Here is a 19,301-nt window from a genome sequence, read left to right on the forward strand (position 1 = left end):
ACACTGTGTTTGGATTAACAGAAGTAAGCTTTAAAATGGTGTATAATACTTGTATGTTTGAGGAATTTTAATTATGAGATTTTTGTTGTTTTGAATTTGCCGCCCTGCACTTTCACTGGCTGTCGTCATATCGATCTCGCTAACGGGATTCAAGCCATAAGAAGTTTTAAACATGGACATTCAGATATTCTCACGGAAAAAATCAATCGTTAAGGGGTTCCTTGTTTTCCATAGCACCTTTATTTAATGTCCAACCATTCCTGAGCAAATATTAAGTATTGTTATTCGTTGTCTGTATACATACAACACTTCCACAGTAACTTCTGATCTTATGGAGTCTCGTAAATACCAAAGACTATAAAAACACTATGCATGTTCAAGAAAACTGACACCAAAACTGGTTGTCAAAAGCCATTACTGTATCATACTACTGTTATGAACAAGATCTCTTCATTGATAGTAAACACACATACAATCCCTTCGCTCCCATTAGTACTGTTCAGTTTGTGCTTTGGTCTTTTACAGGATCTCCCATTTCATTAGTGTTGTCATGATCACAGGTGCACTTCCACTTGAGAATAGTTGGGAATAAACAAGGATTCTTTCCGATCCGGAAGACAAAGGTTAAACTAAGCAATAGCAATACATGCTTTTTCCCCCTCATATACAAACTGCTTTTATAAAAGTGCATGGTAATGAATACATGGAAATATTAGTGTTTTTTAAAGTATTATATTCTCTTTGATCTGAAGCAGTATAAATTTGGAATGTTGTTGTCTTTCTGCTGTGGTTAGCAACAGTTCATCTCCAGGGGGCGAGGTCAGTGAGAGCATGACAGAGGCTGCAGCAGGTTGGAGTTTGTATGCCCTCGGTGATGACCTCTTTGTGGCCCCTGTGTTACCACTTGCCAGGGATGGGCACCCCGCACTCGTACCATCCCACGAAGGGATGTGGCGTACGCCGGCCGATAGGTCCAAAGTTGACTGGCTCCTGCCTGTATGAGCGATAGTAACCTGCACAGGGGAGGACCGGCAGTGTTGTAATGCATTATGAATAGATGTAACACATTTTTAATGCTTTGTTAGAGGATTTTGACTGTTTCTATTCAGCCTAGAACAAGGATATTATGTTATTTTACCTTGTGCTGTGGGCAGATATGTTGAGAGGCTGGGGGAGCCTGTCCTCCCGTCTAGGTAAGAGTCTACAAACTGGCAGTGGTCCTCCCCATGGCCGAATGTGTCTGCTACACTGTAGAACATTTCTGGAAGGAGAGCGAGAGAGACAGAGATGGGAGAGCCATCAATGGTTAACAACAGAACACACTCTCACACAATATTCCATTATGTAATGAGGCCACAGAGCCCCAAAACCATAAAACACCCAGTAGCATAGGGAAGAGACGTAAAGAAAGGGTGTGATTAATATACATGTAGTGAAAGAGTGAGAGAATGAAAGGGAGAGCGAGAGGGGGTGGTAGTGAAAGAAGAACGGGAAAGCGTAAGGGAGAGAAATGGTGGTGAGATTATAAGAGAGAGAAAAATAGGAGAAACTGTAAAGCAACTTGAATTGATCCAAGACTTGAACTTGAGAGAGAGAAGGATATAAAGGAGGAGAGGAAGGTGAAAGTAACATCAGTAGTACCTTTCAGCCCATCTCCCATAAAGATTTTGTATCTCAGCGAGTTGCACAGGACCACGCCCACAAACTTTCTGTACCAGGTTCTCTTGACGTACTGGCTGCCCTTACAGGCACTGTGCTGGGGGTTGAATCTGAAGGAGAAGGGGATCCAGATAGGCTCTCCACCTAGAGGAAGGCAGGTAGCCTAGTGGTTAAGACCCTTGGGCTAGTCGGCAGGGATTGGTTTGAATCCCTGCCGACTAGGTGAAAAATCTGTCTGTGCCCTTGAGGAAGGCACTTAACCCTAGTTGTTCTGGATAAGTGTGTCTTCTAAATAACTACATTTTAAAAGTGTCTGCTAAATGGCATATATTACATAACCACTAAACTGTTGCAGTGAAGGTTGAGCTCTCAGCATGTCCTTAATGACAGTCCCTCCTGATCTAACAGAGTGCTTACTTAATGCTACACTCACAAAGCTAGTCAGTAATACCTACTCTCAACCTGTCAGTTCTAACAGAGCTAGTCAAGACTAACTAATCAACTGCTCTTCCCTCTAGGTGACTCAACGGTTAACACGTCAACTTTTACTGCATTTTTGTTTTCATTTCAGCAATTTACCATCTGTGATGTGATAGATGCCTTGCTTAAGTTCAGCAATTTACCATCTGTGATGTGATAGATGCCGTGCTTAAGTTCAGCAATTTACCATCTGTGATGTGCTAGATGCCTTGCTTAAGTTCAGCAATTTACCATCTGTGATGTGATAGATGCCTTGCTTAAGTTCAGCAATTTACCATCTGTGATGTGATAGATGCCTTGCTTAAGTTCAGCAATTTACCATCTGTGATGTGATAGATGCCTTGCTTAAGTTTGATGTAAACAAATTGAGTGGAGCTGATATGCTTGATCCATTGTTGCTGCTACTCTCTGTCACCCTGATTGCTGAATCATTACTTTCAACCTGGCGATTATATCTGGTACTATCCCCAACGTGGCCCATGTACTCCCCCTTCAGGTGGTGCTGACCCTTGTGACCTAAATAATGATCACCCTATTTCTAAGCTTTCTGCCTAGCTAAAATATAATAATCCTTGATTAATTCTCAGCTAAGATCTTTCTTATCTTTGAAATATATTCCAAATGTACATCAGTTGTGTTTTAGACCAGGTCATAGCACTATCTCTGCTGCATCCCTAGTTATAAATCCTGTGGTTAATTGTATGGATAAAAGGCTACATTGTGCTGCCCTCTTCAATGACCTGTCAAAGGCTTTCAATACTGTTAATCACTCACTGCTAATTCAGATGCTTTCCTCAATTGGCCTAGACCAGGCTGCACGTAACTGGTTTAAAAATTACTTGACAGATGTGTCAATGTGTATCTACTCAATGTCTATATACTGATGATGTTAAATCAGGTTTCCTGGACATTACTAAAGGTGTCCCACAAGGGTTGATTTGGGGTCCTGTAATTTTTACATTAACAATATCGACTTGTCTGTAAAAATTTTTTACCTGCACTTGTATGCCAATGATAATGTTATGTATGCTATTGCCCCCACAGTTGACAAGGCTCTATCTGAACTACAGTCTGCCTTCATTGTATTACAGAAAAACTTTATTGACCTGAAATTAGTATTGAATGCATGTAAAAGTAAGTATATGTTGTTCTCTAGAGCACATCAAAATAACTGATGATTTAAGCATGTACTTTGGATGGTGTCTATATTGATTGTGTCCCTGCTTACAAGTATCTGGGCATCTGAATAGATGAAAAGCTATCTTTTAAAAAGCATAATGACGAGTTAGTTTAGAAGATGAGAATAAAAATGGGCTTCTTTTATAGAAATAGGTCCTGCCTCTCAATAAATAGTAGAAATCAGATTATTCAGTCGATGTTCCTATCGGTCCTAGACTATGGCGACATCATCTATATGAATGCAGCTGCCACTTCATTAAAGCCGTTAGATGCAGTTTATTATAGCTCACTGTGCTTTATTACGGGCGACAATTTTAGTACTCATCACTGCATTCTCTACCGGAACGTTGGTTGGCCCTCTTTGATGTCACGTAGGTTGATACTTTGCTATGTTTTCATATTTTTTTCATATATATATTTTTAACCCCTTTTTCTCTCCAATTTTGTGGTATCCAATTGGTAGTTACAGTCTTGTCTCATCGCTGCAACTCTCGTAAGGACACGAGAGAGGCGAAGGTCAAGAGCCATGCGAAACACGACCCAACAAAGCCACACTGCTTCTTGACACAATGCCCGCTTAACCCAGAAGCCAGCCACACCAATGTGTCGGAGGAAACACCGTACACCTGGTGACTGTGTCAGCATGCATGCGCCCGGCCCGCCACAGGAGTCGCTAGAGCATGATGGGACAAAGACATCCCTGCTGGCCAAACCCTCCCCTAACCCGGACGATGCTGGACCAATTGTGGGTATCCCGGTCGAGGCCGGCTGCAACAGAGCTTGGACTCAAACCAGGATCTCTAGTGGCACAGCTAGCACTGTGATGCAGTGCCTTAGATCACTGAGCCACTCGGGAGGCCAGGTTTTAATTTATAAAGCCTTTTTACAAAAGTCTCACTGTATCTAACATCTTTACTGAACTTTAGACATGCGAGTTACCACACCTGGTCTCAGGGATGCTAGCTCTGGAAATTCCTTTGGTCTCTAATGAGTTAGGTAAATCAGCTTAGAGTTTTTTTGCACTTTATTTGTGGAACAATTTTCAAAATGTTCTGAAAAGTTGATATTTTGGTGCCTTTAGGCCAATTCAGAACGCTGATTAAGGACCTTTTTACTAATGAATGTCTTTGTTTTTCATGACCGTGTTTCTTTCTTTCTTTCTGCTTGCATTTTGTATTTTTATTTTGATGTGTCTATTCTGTAATTTATGTAATTCAGGGCTCATCTGTAAAATAGACTCAACCTGTCAGTTCTCACAGAGCTCGTCAAGACTAACTACACTCAACCTGTCAGTTCTCACAGAGCTGGTCAAGACTAACTACACTCAACCTGTCAGTTCTCACAGAGCTGGTCAAGAATAACTACACTCAACCTGTCAGTTCTCACAGAGCTGGTCAAGACTAACTACACTCAACCTGTCAGTTCTCACAGAGCTGGTCAAGACTAACTACACTCAACCTGTCAGTTCTCACAGAGCTGGCCAAGACTAACTACACTCAACCTGTCAGTTCTCACAGAGCTGGTCAAGACTAACTACACTCAACCTGTCAGTTCTCACAGAGCTGGTCAAGACTAACTACACTCAACCTGTCAGTTCTCACAGAGCTGGTCAAGAATAACTACACTCAACCTGTCAGTTCTCACAGAGCTGGCCAAGACTAACTACACTCAACCTGTCAGTTCTCACAGAGCTGGTCAATAATAACTACACTCAACCTGTCAGTTCTCACAGAGCTGGTCAAGACTAACTACACTCAACCTGTCAGTTCTCACAGAGCTGGTCAAGACTAACTACACTCAACCTGTCAGTTCTCACAGAGCTGGCCAAGACTAACTACACTCAACCTGTCAGTTCTCACAGAGCTGGTCAAGACTAACTACACTCAACCTGTCAGTTCTCACAGAGCTGGTCAAGAATAACTACACTCAACCTGTCAGTTCTCACAGAGCTGGTCAAGACTAACTACACTCAACCTGTCAGTTCTCACAGAGCTGGTCAAGACTAACTACACTCAACCTGTCAGTTCTCACAGAGCTGGGCAAGAATAACTACACTCAACCTGTCAGTTCTCACAGAGCTGGGCAAGAATAACTACACTCAACCTGTCAGTTCTCACAGAACTGGTCAAGAATAACTACACTCAACCTGTCAGTTCTCACAGAGCTGGGCAAGAATAACTACACTCAACCTGTCAGTTCTCACAGAACTGGTCAAGAATAACTACACATCCCCTTTATTAACAGTTTTCACTATGCCAGTCTCCTTTTCAGATACACAGCAAATTGTGCATAGCACCCAAGGGAAAGGGTAGGAAGGGGTGAGAGGGGAGGGAGTGAACGAGCACCTGCCCTCCTCATCCCCCCTCTTCGAAATACCTGACTGACTCTCTTAATTAAAAACAATAAATACCAAAACTGTGCTTTGGCATCGTTTTACCACTATGGATGTCTGCCAAGTCCAGTGTATGTCAGTGTAGGTGCATGCAGCCTTTGGTATGCCCCAGACTGTTAACTCCTCACCAGCTCTCTCCAACTGTCACTTCGAGTTTCTTCAAATGACCTGACTAGAGCAATGTAGGCCAACATGTTTTGTCAATATTGTTAGAGTAAGAGTAACATATGAGACATTTCGATACAACTCACCGGGCGGCCGTTCAATAAGAAGAGGGTCATCTGAAAAACAGAAAACGTTAAAATGAGAGACATGACCTGGAACAGAATTCATACATAACCTAAAAAACAGTATGATACGGACAGGTATATGTGGCCTTAGTAGATCTAGGATCAGCAAACCTATTTCCAATCCCAGAACCACAACCATTTGCAGACACAAAGCAAAACTGACCCTAGAACAGTATTTAGCAACCTCACCTAATACTCATACAGACCTGATTCAGTGACATAGGTGAGCGTATCGCTAACCGGTCCCAGCCCAAAGACATTCTTTGCCTGGACTTTGAAGTAGTACCTGAGGTAAAAACCAACCAAGACAAAATAGTGTGTATTAGAGATAGCCATTATTACAGGCGTTACAGAGGCCAGGTCTCTGTTGCCACATGGAAGATGTTTAGACCCTAATGACTATAGCAGATGGCTGGAAGGGAGGCAGCACTCGACTCCTGCACCGTCAGAAAGGAGAGAGGGAGGCACACTATAGCAGATGGCTGGGAGGCAGCACTCGACTCCTGCACCGTCAGAAAGGAGAGAGGGAGGCACACTATAACAGATGGCTGGGAGGCAGCACTCGACTCCTGCACCCTCAGAAAGGAGAGAGGGAGGCACACTATAACAGATGGCTGGGAGGCAGCACTCGACTCCTGCACCATCAGAGAGGAGTGAGGGAGGCAGATTTAAGAGAATACTGTTTTTATGTTCCTATAGCAGGGAGAAAGAGAGAAAGAAAGAGGGGGAATAGGGTAGATTGAAAGAGGGGGAATTAAGGAGAGAGGAAGAGTGAGTGAGAGAGAGGGAAGGAGAGAGAGGGAGGAAGAGAAAGACCTCAAAGCAGCAATTTCACAAAGAGAGCATTTCTATATGACACAACGTCCCTCCTGACCAATATAAAGCAGACTTTGAGCTCTGGGCCCGCATCCACAAAGCAACTCAGAGTAGGAGTGAGGATCTAGGATCAGTTTGACATTTTAGATCATAACGAATGAGAAAAAAATATCTATTATATATTATATTGTCAGATCCTAGATCAGTACTCTTACTCTGAGACACTTTAGTCTCAATGTGTTTTAAATACAGTGTAGGAATTATTCAATCGCCTCAGATTCAAAACAACACCGTGAGACAAGACTCTGAGGGTTTGCAATCTTTTCCATACCGTGGACAATGTGTGTGTGTGTGTGTGTTCTCCCTCCACTTCAGGGTTACGTACAGTAACTTGACGGTCCACTAATTTGCACCCAAACCCTTTAACGAGAGAGAGAGAGATTCTCATATAACTTTTCTCTATATACCTTGACTTCCTATCTGGAGTTGTCTGTCTTGTATGTAGGAGAGTTTCATGCCTTATAGTCCTTTAGTGAGCAGCATTCCTCACCCTGTGCATATTAAGCAGACCGATGTCTAGGTAGTGTAGGATTGCTGCATTGTGTGTGTGTGTGTGTGTGTGTGTGTGTGTGTGTGTGTGTGTGTGTGTGTGTGTGTGTGTGTGTGTGTGTGTGTACGTGTGTCTATGTGAAGACATATGTCTATGAGGTGTAGACTACTACCCCCCACACACACACGTAGTGTTGCTTCAGTGCAGAGAAACTGAAATGTATACACGTCCTCAGATTTCTCCTTACATACAGCCAGCTCCAAGCAGCGTAGACCCTCAGTCAGCCTGGCTCAGTTCAACCTTTCATGGACAATTATAAAGCGTCAATCACTCTACCCGCCTTTTGCACATAAAGTTTTTACTCATACGCACACACACACACACAGACACAGATGTACACACACACATCCACCCATACACAAGTCATATGCACAGACACACATGCACACAGACACATACACACACACACAAACCACAGGGCAAAAGCTAACGCATGTTCAGTAGGCTTCTAAATTCCGAAGTTATGAATTTAGGAACATCTGTCTCTGTGTGTGCGTGCATGTGCGTGTCCGCAGATGAGCGTTTGAGATAGTGTGTGTGTGATGTTCGTGGGAAAACTCAGCATGTGTGTGTGTGACAGAGACAAATGTACTGTTGTGTGTAAGACTACATGTGTCTGCCTGTGCATGTCTAACACCTGAGCGTGAACCTTTGGCTCGGGTATGAACCTTTGGCTCGGGTATGAACCTTTGGCTCGGGTATGAACCTTTGGCTCGGGTATGAACCTTTGGCTCGGGTATGAACCTTTTGCTCGGGTATGAACCTTTGGCTCGGGTATGAACCTTTGGCTCGGGTATGAACCTTTGGCTCGGGTATGAACCTTTGGCTCGGGTATGAACCTTTGGCTCGGGTATGAACCTTTGGCTCGGGTATGAACCTTTGGCTTGGGTCTGGCTGTCAGAAGGAGGGGAAAGGTCTGGACAGCCCATATCCTAACTAACTTGCCTAGTTAAATAAAGGTTGAATAAATAATATATATAAACCTGTCCCCCTTACCAACTGTAACCTTGGAAACACATAACCTTGTGTATGGTACAGAGCTGTGTGTGTGTCTGTGTGTGTTTGTGTGTGTGTGTGTCTGTATGTGTCTGCCCATCACTGAGCTGGTCAGGTTTCCCGCTTATGATGTATTGACACACCTGCTCTGCATGAACTGTTTTCTGCTGTATAACACCCCCCCCTCTCTTTCTCTCTCTCTCTCTTTCTCTCTCTCTCTCTCTCTCTGTCTCGCTCTCTCTTTCTCTTTTTTGCCTCTTTCTCTCTCATGTGAGAATGAATGTCATGTGTAATATTAACCCTGGATACAGAGTTATGGAGTGTTTAAGGTTGAAGTTGTGTGCGTTTTTTACCTCTGTGGAGCTGAATAGACTGGGAGAGTGTGAGAGAGAAACAGGTACATAGAGAGAGAGAAACAGGTAGAGAGAGAGATAGGGAAAGAGAGAGAAACAGGTAGAGAAAGAGAGAGAGAGGGAAACAGGTGCATAGAGAGAGAGAAACAGGCAGAGAGAGAGAGAGAGTGATAGAAAGAGAGAGAGAAAGAAAGAGAGAGAAACAGGTACATAGAGAGAGAAAGAAAGGAACATCGATAAAGAGGGTGATAGTTTATTTGGACTGGCTAATCACGAAAGGTCAGTGGTTCAAGCACAGTGTAGGCTGCTCACTCCATGAGCATACAGTCGAGCTACCAAGAACTCATTAGCATCCAAACGTTGTCATCTCCGTTCACATTGCACAGAGCAAAATGGCAAATCTGACCCAGAAACAAAGAGTTTATTTTGGGTCAACTCTTTTCAGCGAACTGGGTCCAATTCTAAAATAGTATCCATGACCTTTTTATATATTACATTTGAGAGAAAATAGCAACAGCCTCCCTAGGTTTGTATGTTAAGAGATGTTTTCATACGCTTCTTTAGAAAGCTGCAACCTATAACCCATAAGGAACACAGCCCTACATCATAACAGTGCTACGTGTTTTATCTGTGTGTGTGTGTGTGTGTGTGTGTGTGTGTGTGTGTGTGTGTGTGTGTGTGTGTGTGTGTGTGTGTGTGTCTGGCGCTGGTGTCTGCTGTATGTACATTCCCGTGTGAGTCTCAGTGGAGTATCTCAGCACGTTGTTTTCAGGATGATTTCAACGTGTTTTCAAACCTGCCTCTATCCAGTCAGCTCTGATTTACATCACTCTGAGGGCTTATTCACTTAAATAAGCATTACAATACCACGCTCTGCTGGTCTCTGACTGGGCCTGATAACACAACTGTAAATACACAACCATAGAATTACACACAGATACAGTGTACACATGTTGTGTGTCTAACATCACTGAGACCTACTGGGAACAATAATCATATAAACACACATTCCAATATCCTGTAGCTCTGAACACTTACACACAGACGCAAACACGCAGCCAAACACCTGCACAGACTGCACACAAATCGGTATAGAATCTATGAAATCTATAAAATCTCTCAAATCCTTTGTTTGTGTATCCGGTCCCTCGCGTAAGATTATACCCAGAGTTTGAACATTGAATACACAACACACACACACACGCACGCACGCACACACACACACACACACACACACACACACACACACACACACACACACACACACACACACACACACACACACACACACACACACACACACACACACACATTCTCACCTGGAGTTGGGTTTGAGGTTCTCTATAGCCAGGTGTGTGCCGCTGGAAGTGCTGGAGGACCATCTGTTGTTGAGGATGTCATCATATGAGGCGCTGTGGACCATGTAGCCTGCAGGGGTTACACACAGGGCAAGGGTCAGGGGTAAAGGTCACCAGAGGTTACAGAAGAGAGACAGATCCATTTTGAAGTTTAAGAAAGAGGTGGCCATCTTGTTAGTGTGGTCTGAGGTCTGAGGTTTCAGAGGAAAGATTTTCATTTTAGAGGAGAGTGATTGGAGCCAGGAGAACAATCCCAACTAATGTTAAAGGTATCAGTGGTTTTAAACTAGAGACAGCCTCAGTAAGTCACATTGTGGATCTGCCAACCACTACTCATACCGAGCCTCTCTGTTTCTCACCTCTTCTTTTGCCTCTGCTCTCTCTCGCACACAGGAGCGTAATCCTCCATAAAGCCCCAGGCCAGTGTGTGAGTCGAGAGTTCATGGAATGCTCAGATCATGCCACTCAGCCAGTGGAAACTCTACGAGCGCCAGGCTCACCGCTTCCCGCCACATCAAGCCACGATGTGTTCCTATTGAATGTTTTAGGACCTAATATTTTTGCTGGAGCCTGGACAACACAGCTGGCTCAAGATTCTGTTGTTCCCTCTTTCTCTCCCACTATTGCAGCCTGTCACTCACTTCTTCTCCTTCTCTCCTCCTTTAATTTTCTCTCACCCCTGCTCTCCCTCTGTTTCTTTCCTCTGCTCATTTTGCTGATAATTGAGAGAAGACAGGAACTGTAGAATATGATAACAAATAGCCCAGTGATTATACTAAACAATATGAATGAATTCCTCTGCTCATTTTGCTGATAATTGAGAGAAGACAGGAACTGTAGAATATGATACCAAATAGCCCAGTGATTATACTAAACAATATGAATGAAAGACAGGTGAAGAGGAGAGGGGGATAAGTACCACAATTTGCAACACATCTGGAAAACCACATGAGAGAGAAAGAGCGAGATCGGAAAGCAAGTGATAGGGGTGTGGAGAGAGAGAGCGAGAAAGGGGGGGTGGGGGTGGTCAAGTACAGCCTCCTTTACAGTAAACAAAACTCTATGATGTCTGAAACATCGGGGTCGGGCGAGTCCCTAAAATCTAACTAGCAGCTCACTAGTACATCAACAACCAGTTAGATTATTTGTGCTGACCAGCTGTGATCCTTTGAAAAGCACAACAAATGGGTCAGGAAAGAAAAGTTGAAGTCAGACTAAGTGCACACTAACTGCTTGAAGCACTGACAGAATACTCTTGACACACTTACATTGTATTTACAGGACTAGCAAGCTGCTAGTCACCCTGCGTGACATTGTGGTCCACTCCCCTGACACCATGTTTTCCTTTAGTGGGATGGCCCAGTCCAGTCCACTCACCTGACACCATGTCGTCCTTCAGGGGGATGGCCCAGTCCAGGATGACGAACGAGTGACAGCCTTCCATGGCGACCACGGTGATGTTGTGGGGCTTGTTCTTGGGCGGCTGTTTCTGATTGGAGGCCAGGCTGTCTTTCTTGAACAGGCTCTCTAAGACGTCCACCTGGAGGTATTCCAGAGCCTCCGTCAGAGAGCACGGAGCACCCGGATCCTTCTGGATGAAGTTCACGTACGGAGCTGTAGGGAGGGATGGCAGTGGAGGGGGGGTTGGCAGGAAGGGATGGGAGTGGAGGGGGGGTAGGAGGGAGGGGAGAGGAGAGGGGATGGCAGGGAGGGATGGGAAAGCAGGAAGATGGTTGATCAATTATGTGAAATTTTTGCTGGTTTTACGTCCCAATCAAGAAACCCTTTGGGAGAGCACCAGTTTTTGTTGGACAAAACACTAGTGTTCTTTACTGAACACTAAAACAAATTTGTTAATACAAGAAGGAAATGTTGCAACATCTGCTGGTGGACAATAAAGTCTCATATGACAATATTTGGCAACAATCTATTGTGTTTAGAAGCCAGTCCATGAGAGTCTCTCTGTTAGTCAGGAGTTCAGGAGAAGTAAGACTGGGTGTTTTTGAGTAGTATAACGGGTTGTGTGAGACCTCCAGTCCCTTCTTTCCTCCTCTTTGGGTGATTCTCTGTCTGTGTCTGTCTGTATTTCCCTCGTTCTCTGTGTCAGTGGGAGCTAGTGCCAGATAGATCCATACACAGCTGTGAACACTTGCAGAACTCCCAGAATTCCCAGCCTGATTGGGCTGCCGATGGGAATGGACATTTGGCTGGACTCCTCACCACATGACTTGGCACAGACACAGTCAGAGGCACAAGCCAATAGGGCCACACGTGTCACTGTCCTCACCGGCTTCTCGTCTCCTTTTTTCAGACACTTTTTAGAAGTCAATAGAGTTGTACTCATTTCACCTTCATCTAATACTGTCCTTACAGACACACATCTGGACATATATGGCTCTGGTCTATACAGTCTTCACATACACTGATGTGTCTGTCCTTGTATGTTCTCTTCTATATGTATACAAGTGTCTGTTTCCACATGGTATCTAATTTTTTTTTATCTGAACATGTCTATCCTATAGTCTTTCTATATCTGTGTTTTGATCTACTGTATTCTGAGGAAGCAGATGTTGTCACACCCTGATCTGTTTCACCTGTCTTTGTGCTCGTCTCCACCCCACACCAGGTGTCTACCATCTCCCCTCATTATCCCCTGTCTATTTATACCTGTGCTCTCTGTTTGTCTGTTGCCAGTTCGTTTTGTTCGTCAAACCTACCTGTGTTCTTCCTCCTTGCTCCTGCCAGATTCTAGTTCCTGTTTTCTAGCTTTCCCGCTTTTGACCATTCTGCCTGCCCTGACCCTGAGCCTGCCTGCTGTTCTGTACCTTGTCACACCACACATTTTTTTTCTCAAGATGACGTAGCAGTCAGGCGTCTTTGTCTTTGTCTTGTCGTGTCCAGTATATATATCTTTATATCTTTTTTCTTCACATATATTTTTAAAACTATTTTTCTTAACCCCAACTTCAACATACTTTCAAGCAACCCGCCTCACCCAATGTGGTATGGATCTGCTATTTTCTTTACTTTAGAACCGGAACCCCCAACAGAAGCTAGCCAGCTAACCTAATTACTAGCTAGTAGTCAGCTAGCCACTGCTAGCGGTCATCAGCTAACCTTTAGCCCGGACAACTCCTGCCAGTCTGCACAGCATGATTCAACCCAGAGCTTATCATACTCCTTTTTCTCCATATCACCAGATTCCTACCGCAAGCTCTGAACCTCTTCACTTGGATCATCACAGCTTGCTAGCTGCTATCCGATTGGCTTCTCCTGGCTAACGTCTCTGTCCCGAAGCAAGCACCAATTAGCCTGGAGCTAGCCTATACTAGGCCCATCTCCCGGCTAGCTGAAGAGGTCCATCAGCCACTCCTTGGGCTACAATACCTATTTTGCCAATTGGCCTGGACCCCTTCTATTGCCGATACGGAGCCCCGCCGATCCATCACGACTGGTCTGCCGACGTAACCACACGAGGGGGGCTACAACAGTCTTCTTCCGTCGCAACGTCCCTCTAAGGCCCTTCTGCTACCCTGCTAGCCCCGGCCCACTAGCTGTCTGAATCGCAATGTCTCCAGCCCGTCCAGCTACTCATTGGACCCTATGACCACTCGGCTACTCATGCCTCTCCCTAATGTCAATATGCCTTGTCCATTGCTGTTTTTGTTAGTGATTATTGTCTAATTTCACTGTAGAGCCTCCAGCCCTGCTCAATATGCCTTAGCTAACCCTCTTGTCCCACCTCCCACACATGCGGTGACCTCACCTGGTTTAATTGATGTCTCTAGACATCACTCAATGCCTAGGTTTACCTCAACTGTATTCACATCCTACCATTCCTTTGTCTGTACATTATGCATTGAATCTATTCTAAAATTAAAATGTTGAACCAGGAACAGATATAGCCCGTGGTTCACTCCAGACCTGACTGCCCTTGAAATGCACAAAAACATCCTGTGGCGTACGGCATTAGCATCGAATAGCCCCCGCGATATGCAACTTTTCAAGGAAGTTAGGAATCAATATACACAGGCAGTTTGGAAAGCAAAGGCTAGCTTTTTCAAACAGAAATGTGCATCCTGCAGCACAAACTCTAAAAAGTTCTGGGACACTGTAAAGTCCATGGAGAATAAGAGCACCTCCTCCCAGCTGCCCATTGCACTGAGGCTAGGAAACACTGTCACTACTGATAAATCCACAATAATTGAGAATTTCAATAAGCATTTCTCTACGGCTGGCCATGCTTTCCACCTGGCCACCCCTAACCTGGTCAACAGCCCTGCACCCCCCACAGCAACTTGCCCAAGCCTCCCCCACGTGTCCTTCACCCAAATCCAGATAGTTGATGTTCTGAAAGAGCTGCAAAATCTGGACCCCTACAAACCAGCAGGGCTAGACAATCTGGACCCTCTCTTTCTAAAATGATCAGCCGAAACTGTTGCAACCCCTATTTCTAGCCTGTTCAAACTCTCTTCGTATCGTCTGAGATCCCCAAAGATTGGAAAGCTGCCGCGATCATCCCCCTCTTCAAAGGGGGAGACACTCTAGACCCAAACTTCTATAGACCTATATCTATCCTAGCCTGCCTTTCTAAGGTCTTTGAAAGCCAAGTTAGCAAACAGATCACCGACCACTTCGAATCCCACTGTACCTTCTTCGCTATTCAAGATGGTCATGGGTGCACCTCAGCCATGCTCAAGGTCCTAAACGATATCATAACCGCCATCGATAAGAGACAATACTGTGCAGCTGTATTCATCGACCTGGCCAAGGCTTTCGACTCTGTCAATCACCACATTCTTATCGGCAGACTCAACAAGCTTGGTTTCTCAAATGACTGCCTCGCCTGGTTCACCAACTACTTCTCAGATAGAGTTCAGTGAGTCAAATTGGAGGGCCTGTTGTCCGGACCTCTGGCAGTCTCTATGGGGGTGCCACAGGGTTCAATTCTCGGGCTGACTCTTTTCTCCGTATACATCAAGGATGTTGCTCTTGCTGCTGGTGATTCTCTGATCCACCTCTACGCAGACGATACCATTCTGTATACTTCTGGCCCTTCTTTGGACACTAAAGCAAAGAAGGGCCAACAAAGCCTCCTTCACTCATGCTGCCAAACATACCCTCGTAAAACTGACTATCCTGCCGATCCTTGACTTTGGCGATGTCATTTACTCCATTTACTCCAACACTCTACTCAACAAATTGGATGCAGTCTATCACAGTGCCATCCGTTTTGTCACCAAAGCCCCATATACTACCCACCATTGCGACCTGCATGCTCTTGTTGGCTGGCACTCACTTCATATTCGTCGCCAACCCACTGGCTCCAGGTCATCTATAAGTCTTTGCTAGGTAAAGCCCCGCCTTATCTCAGCTCACTGGTCACCATAGCAGCACCCACCCGTAGCACGTGCTCCAGCAGGTATATTTCACTGGTCACCCCCAAAGCCAATTCCTCCTTTGGCCGCCTTTCCTTCCAGTTCTCTGCTGCCAATGACTGGAACAAATTGCACAAATCACTGAAGCTATCTTCCTCACTAACTTTAAGCTCCAGCTGTCAGAGCAGCTCACAGATCACTGCACCTGTACATAGTCCATCTGTAAATAGCCCACCCAACTACCTCATCCTCATACTGTATTTATTTATTTATCTTGCTCCTTTGCACCCCAGTATCTCTACTTGCACATTTGTCTTCTGCACGTCTATCACTCCAGTGTTTAATTTCTATATTGTAATTATTTCGCCACTATGGCCTATTTATTGCCTTACCTCCCTTATCTTACCTCATTTGCACACACTGTATATAGACTTTTTTCTCTATTGTGTTATTGACTGTATGTTTGTTTATTCCATATGTAACTCTGTGTTGTTGTCTGTGTCGCACTGCTTTGCTTTATCTTGGCCAGGTTTCAGTTGTAAATGAGAATTTGTTCTCAACTTGCCTACCTGGTGAATAAAAAAAAAAAATAAAACACTGGATTATTGGCTGTTCTGGACCTTTTGGACTCTGATCTGGATTACTGACCTCTGCCTGCCTTTGACCTGTCGTTTTGCCTGCCCCAGTTCTAGTAATAAACTTTTGTTACTTCGACACTGTCTGCATCTGGGTCTTCCCTAAAACGGAATATAGTGCTTATAATTTTAAATCCCTTTTGTAACACTCCATTGACATGCATAATAAGCTCTGTATGAGTCTTCAGATAACACACTGCTTGACCACGTGTCTGTCTATGCAGAGGAACCCAATGCCCTTTGGCTGGCGCCAGTACAGTTGACATGATGGGTCAATTGTACAGTTTCCTGTCCTGCATTTTTTTGCTGTCTTTGGGCGGCTTGACCAATCCTTTGATAAACAGATCTACATGAGCAGCAGCTATCACATCAGAGAGAGGGAGACAGACAGACAGACAGACAGACAGACAGACAGACAGACAGACAGACAGACAGACAGACAGACAGACAGACAGACAGACAGACAGACAGACAGACAGACAGACAGACAGACAGACAGACAGACAGACAGAGACAGCGAAAGAGCGAGAGAGAACCCTAGATAGAAGAATGGTGGACGTGTCAGAAAGCTGGCTGTGGTGTTGGATCTGAAATATTAAACTAATAAATACGAGAGAGGATGTCTCTGTGTCAGGCCAACAGGGACCTCTCCTCTCACTGCTGATATCAGCGGGTTTCATATTATTTCATTATTTCACTGCTATTTTTGTTCTATTTCATTCTGTTCAAGGATTTCTTTCATGGATGTAATGAGCTTCAGATGTGTTTGCTGTGCGGCCGCCGGCCTTGGCTCACAGGATTGTCACGGAAACTGTTTAACTGGATTAGAAGACCTGAATCAGGGGCAAATGATGGTGGAGCATCAAGCTTGTAATAACATTGTAATAATATGGTCAATTAGCAGACTTTTTCCCAAAGCTGTGAACACATAGGCCTACAGCATATTCAGTGAACATGGCTATGGTGTTGCAAGCATCATGCACCAACCAAACAATTGGAAGTAATTAATTTCCAATTGGTGGTACTGTCTAGCTAGTAGCCCTGCTTCCAAGGCATTCCAATGAGCCAGACACATTCCAAACGGAGGTCCTCATAGTGAACAATAGCAGCTAACACTGCTGTTACTGGTACCTGTTGGTTAGGGTACTGTCCAACCATGCCACATCTACACAGTCACATGGGAGATGAGTGAGGGGCGCTCCCTGGTGACTCAGCAGGAATGTACGCATCATCATTATGAGCCCAAAGATCACCAAGAGGCTCCTTTATTAGAGACAAGAGGAGGGAGAGGGTGACGAGGGTATTAGAGGTGTTGTTTATATTCATGTTTTGTGGGGTTTTTTCAGAGTGTTTTTCCAGCCAGAGGAGTGGATGGAGGAGATAGGGGGGAGATCAAAGTACGCACATTAGACAGCGGGACCCTTCAGAACACTCACTGGCCTCAGCTGACATAACAGCTTTCTGTGTCCTCGGTACACTCTTAGAAAAAAAAGGTACTATCTAGAACCTAAAATGGTTCTTCAGATGTCCCCATAGGATAACCCTTGAAGAACCCTTTTTGGCTTCAGGTAGAACCATTTGGGTTCCATGTAGGACCCTTTCCACAGAGGGACAGCCGAAGAAACCTTTTGGAACTCTTTCTTCTAAGAATGTAGGGATGGGCATTTGACATTTGTTGACTGTTCAAATACTTGCATGTTTATTTTTTTGAGTAATTAGAGTACTCAGAATGGAAAATATACTGAACAAAAATATGAACGCAACATGCAACAATTTCAACAATTTTACTGAGTTACAGTTCATATAAGGAAATCGTTAATTTAAATGAAATAATTAGCGATTGGTGGGCTTGGGATGGCATAGGCCCACCCATTTGGGAGCCAGGCCAGAGTTTCCCCCCACAAAATAGCTTTATTACAGACAGAAATACTTCTGTTTCATCAGGTGAAGAAGCCGGATGTGGAGATCCATGGTCTGCGATTGTGAGGCCAGTTGAACGTACTACTAAATTCTCCAACTTTGGAGGCGGCTTATGGTAGAGATATGAACATTCAATTATCTGGCAACAGCTCTGGTGGACATCCCTGCAGTCAGCATACCAATTTCATGCTCTCTCAAAACTTGAGACATCTGTGGCATTGTGTTGTGTGACAAAACTGCACATTTTATAGTGGCACCTGTGTAATGATAATGGTGTTTAATCAGCTTCTTGAAGCTCCACGACTGTCAGGTGGATGGATTATCTTCACAAAGGAGAAATGCTCACTAACAGGGACGTAAACAAATGTGTGCACAACATTTATTTGAGAGAAATAAGCTTTTTGTCAATACGGAACATTTCTGGGATCTTTCAGTTCATGAAACATGGGACCAACTCTTTCTATGTTGCATTTATATTTTTGTTCAATGTATATATGTTTTTAGAACAGAAAGGCAAGGCCTGCAATGGAAAAAACATGTGCATTTATCTATAAATTATTTTACACCATTTTAAAGATAAACTTCTCGTTAATCTAACCACATTGTCCGATTTCAAAAAGGCTTTACGGCGAAAGCATAAAATTAGATTATGTTAGGACATAAACTTCACAAGAAACACCACACAGCCATTTTCCAAGCAACTAGATGCATCACAAAAACCCAAAACACAGCTAAATGAAGCACTAACCTTTGACGATCTTCATCAGATGACACTCCTAGCACATTATGTTACACAAGACATGTATGTTTTGCTCGATAAAGTTCATATTTATATCCAAAAACAGCATTTTACATTGGCGCGTAATGTTGAGAAATGTTTTCCCTCCAAACCTGCCGGTGAATGAGCACAATGAGCACACATATTACAGAAATACTCATCATAAACTTTGATCAATAAAGAAGTGTTATGCACAGAATTATAGATACACTTCTCCTAAATGTAATCGCTTTGTCAGATTTCAAAAAAGGTTCAAGGCGAAAGCACAATTTGCAATAATCTGAGTACAGCCCAGATGACACTAACAACTAGCAAACAGAAACCCGCCATCTTGGAGTCAATAAAACTAAGAATTTACATTATAAATATTCACTTACCTTTGATTATCTTCATCAGAAGGCACTCCCAGGAATCCCAGCTCCACAATAAATGTTCGATAAAGTTCATATTTATTTCC

General features: G+C 44.0%; 1 protein-coding gene across 1 annotated transcript in view; it reads right to left on the bottom strand.

The window, feature by feature from the left end:
- Positions 1–217: 217 nt before the first annotated feature.
- LOC106607958 (fibronectin type III domain-containing protein 1) overlaps positions 218–19,301 on the bottom strand; it is a 150,932-nt gene continuing 131,848 nt past the window's right edge. The window contains exons 16-22 of the mRNA XM_045719530.1: positions 11,511–11,747; positions 10,095–10,203; positions 6,207–6,286; positions 5,962–5,991; positions 1,642–1,803; positions 1,139–1,261; positions 218–1,013 (exon numbers count right to left, since the gene is read on the bottom strand). Of these exons, the coding sequence (XP_045575486.1) occupies positions 898–1,013; positions 1,139–1,261; positions 1,642–1,803; positions 5,962–5,991; positions 6,207–6,286; positions 10,095–10,203; positions 11,511–11,747 (857 nt within the window). The 3' untranslated portion in view covers positions 218–897. The remainder of the gene's footprint in view (positions 1,014–1,138; positions 1,262–1,641; positions 1,804–5,961; positions 5,992–6,206; positions 6,287–10,094; positions 10,204–11,510; positions 11,748–19,301) is intronic.

This window comes from Salmo salar, chromosome ssa06 (assembly GCF_905237065.1).
Source record: "Salmo salar chromosome ssa06, Ssal_v3.1, whole genome shotgun sequence".
NCBI classification, from domain to species: Eukaryota; Metazoa; Chordata; class Actinopteri; order Salmoniformes; family Salmonidae; genus Salmo; species Salmo salar.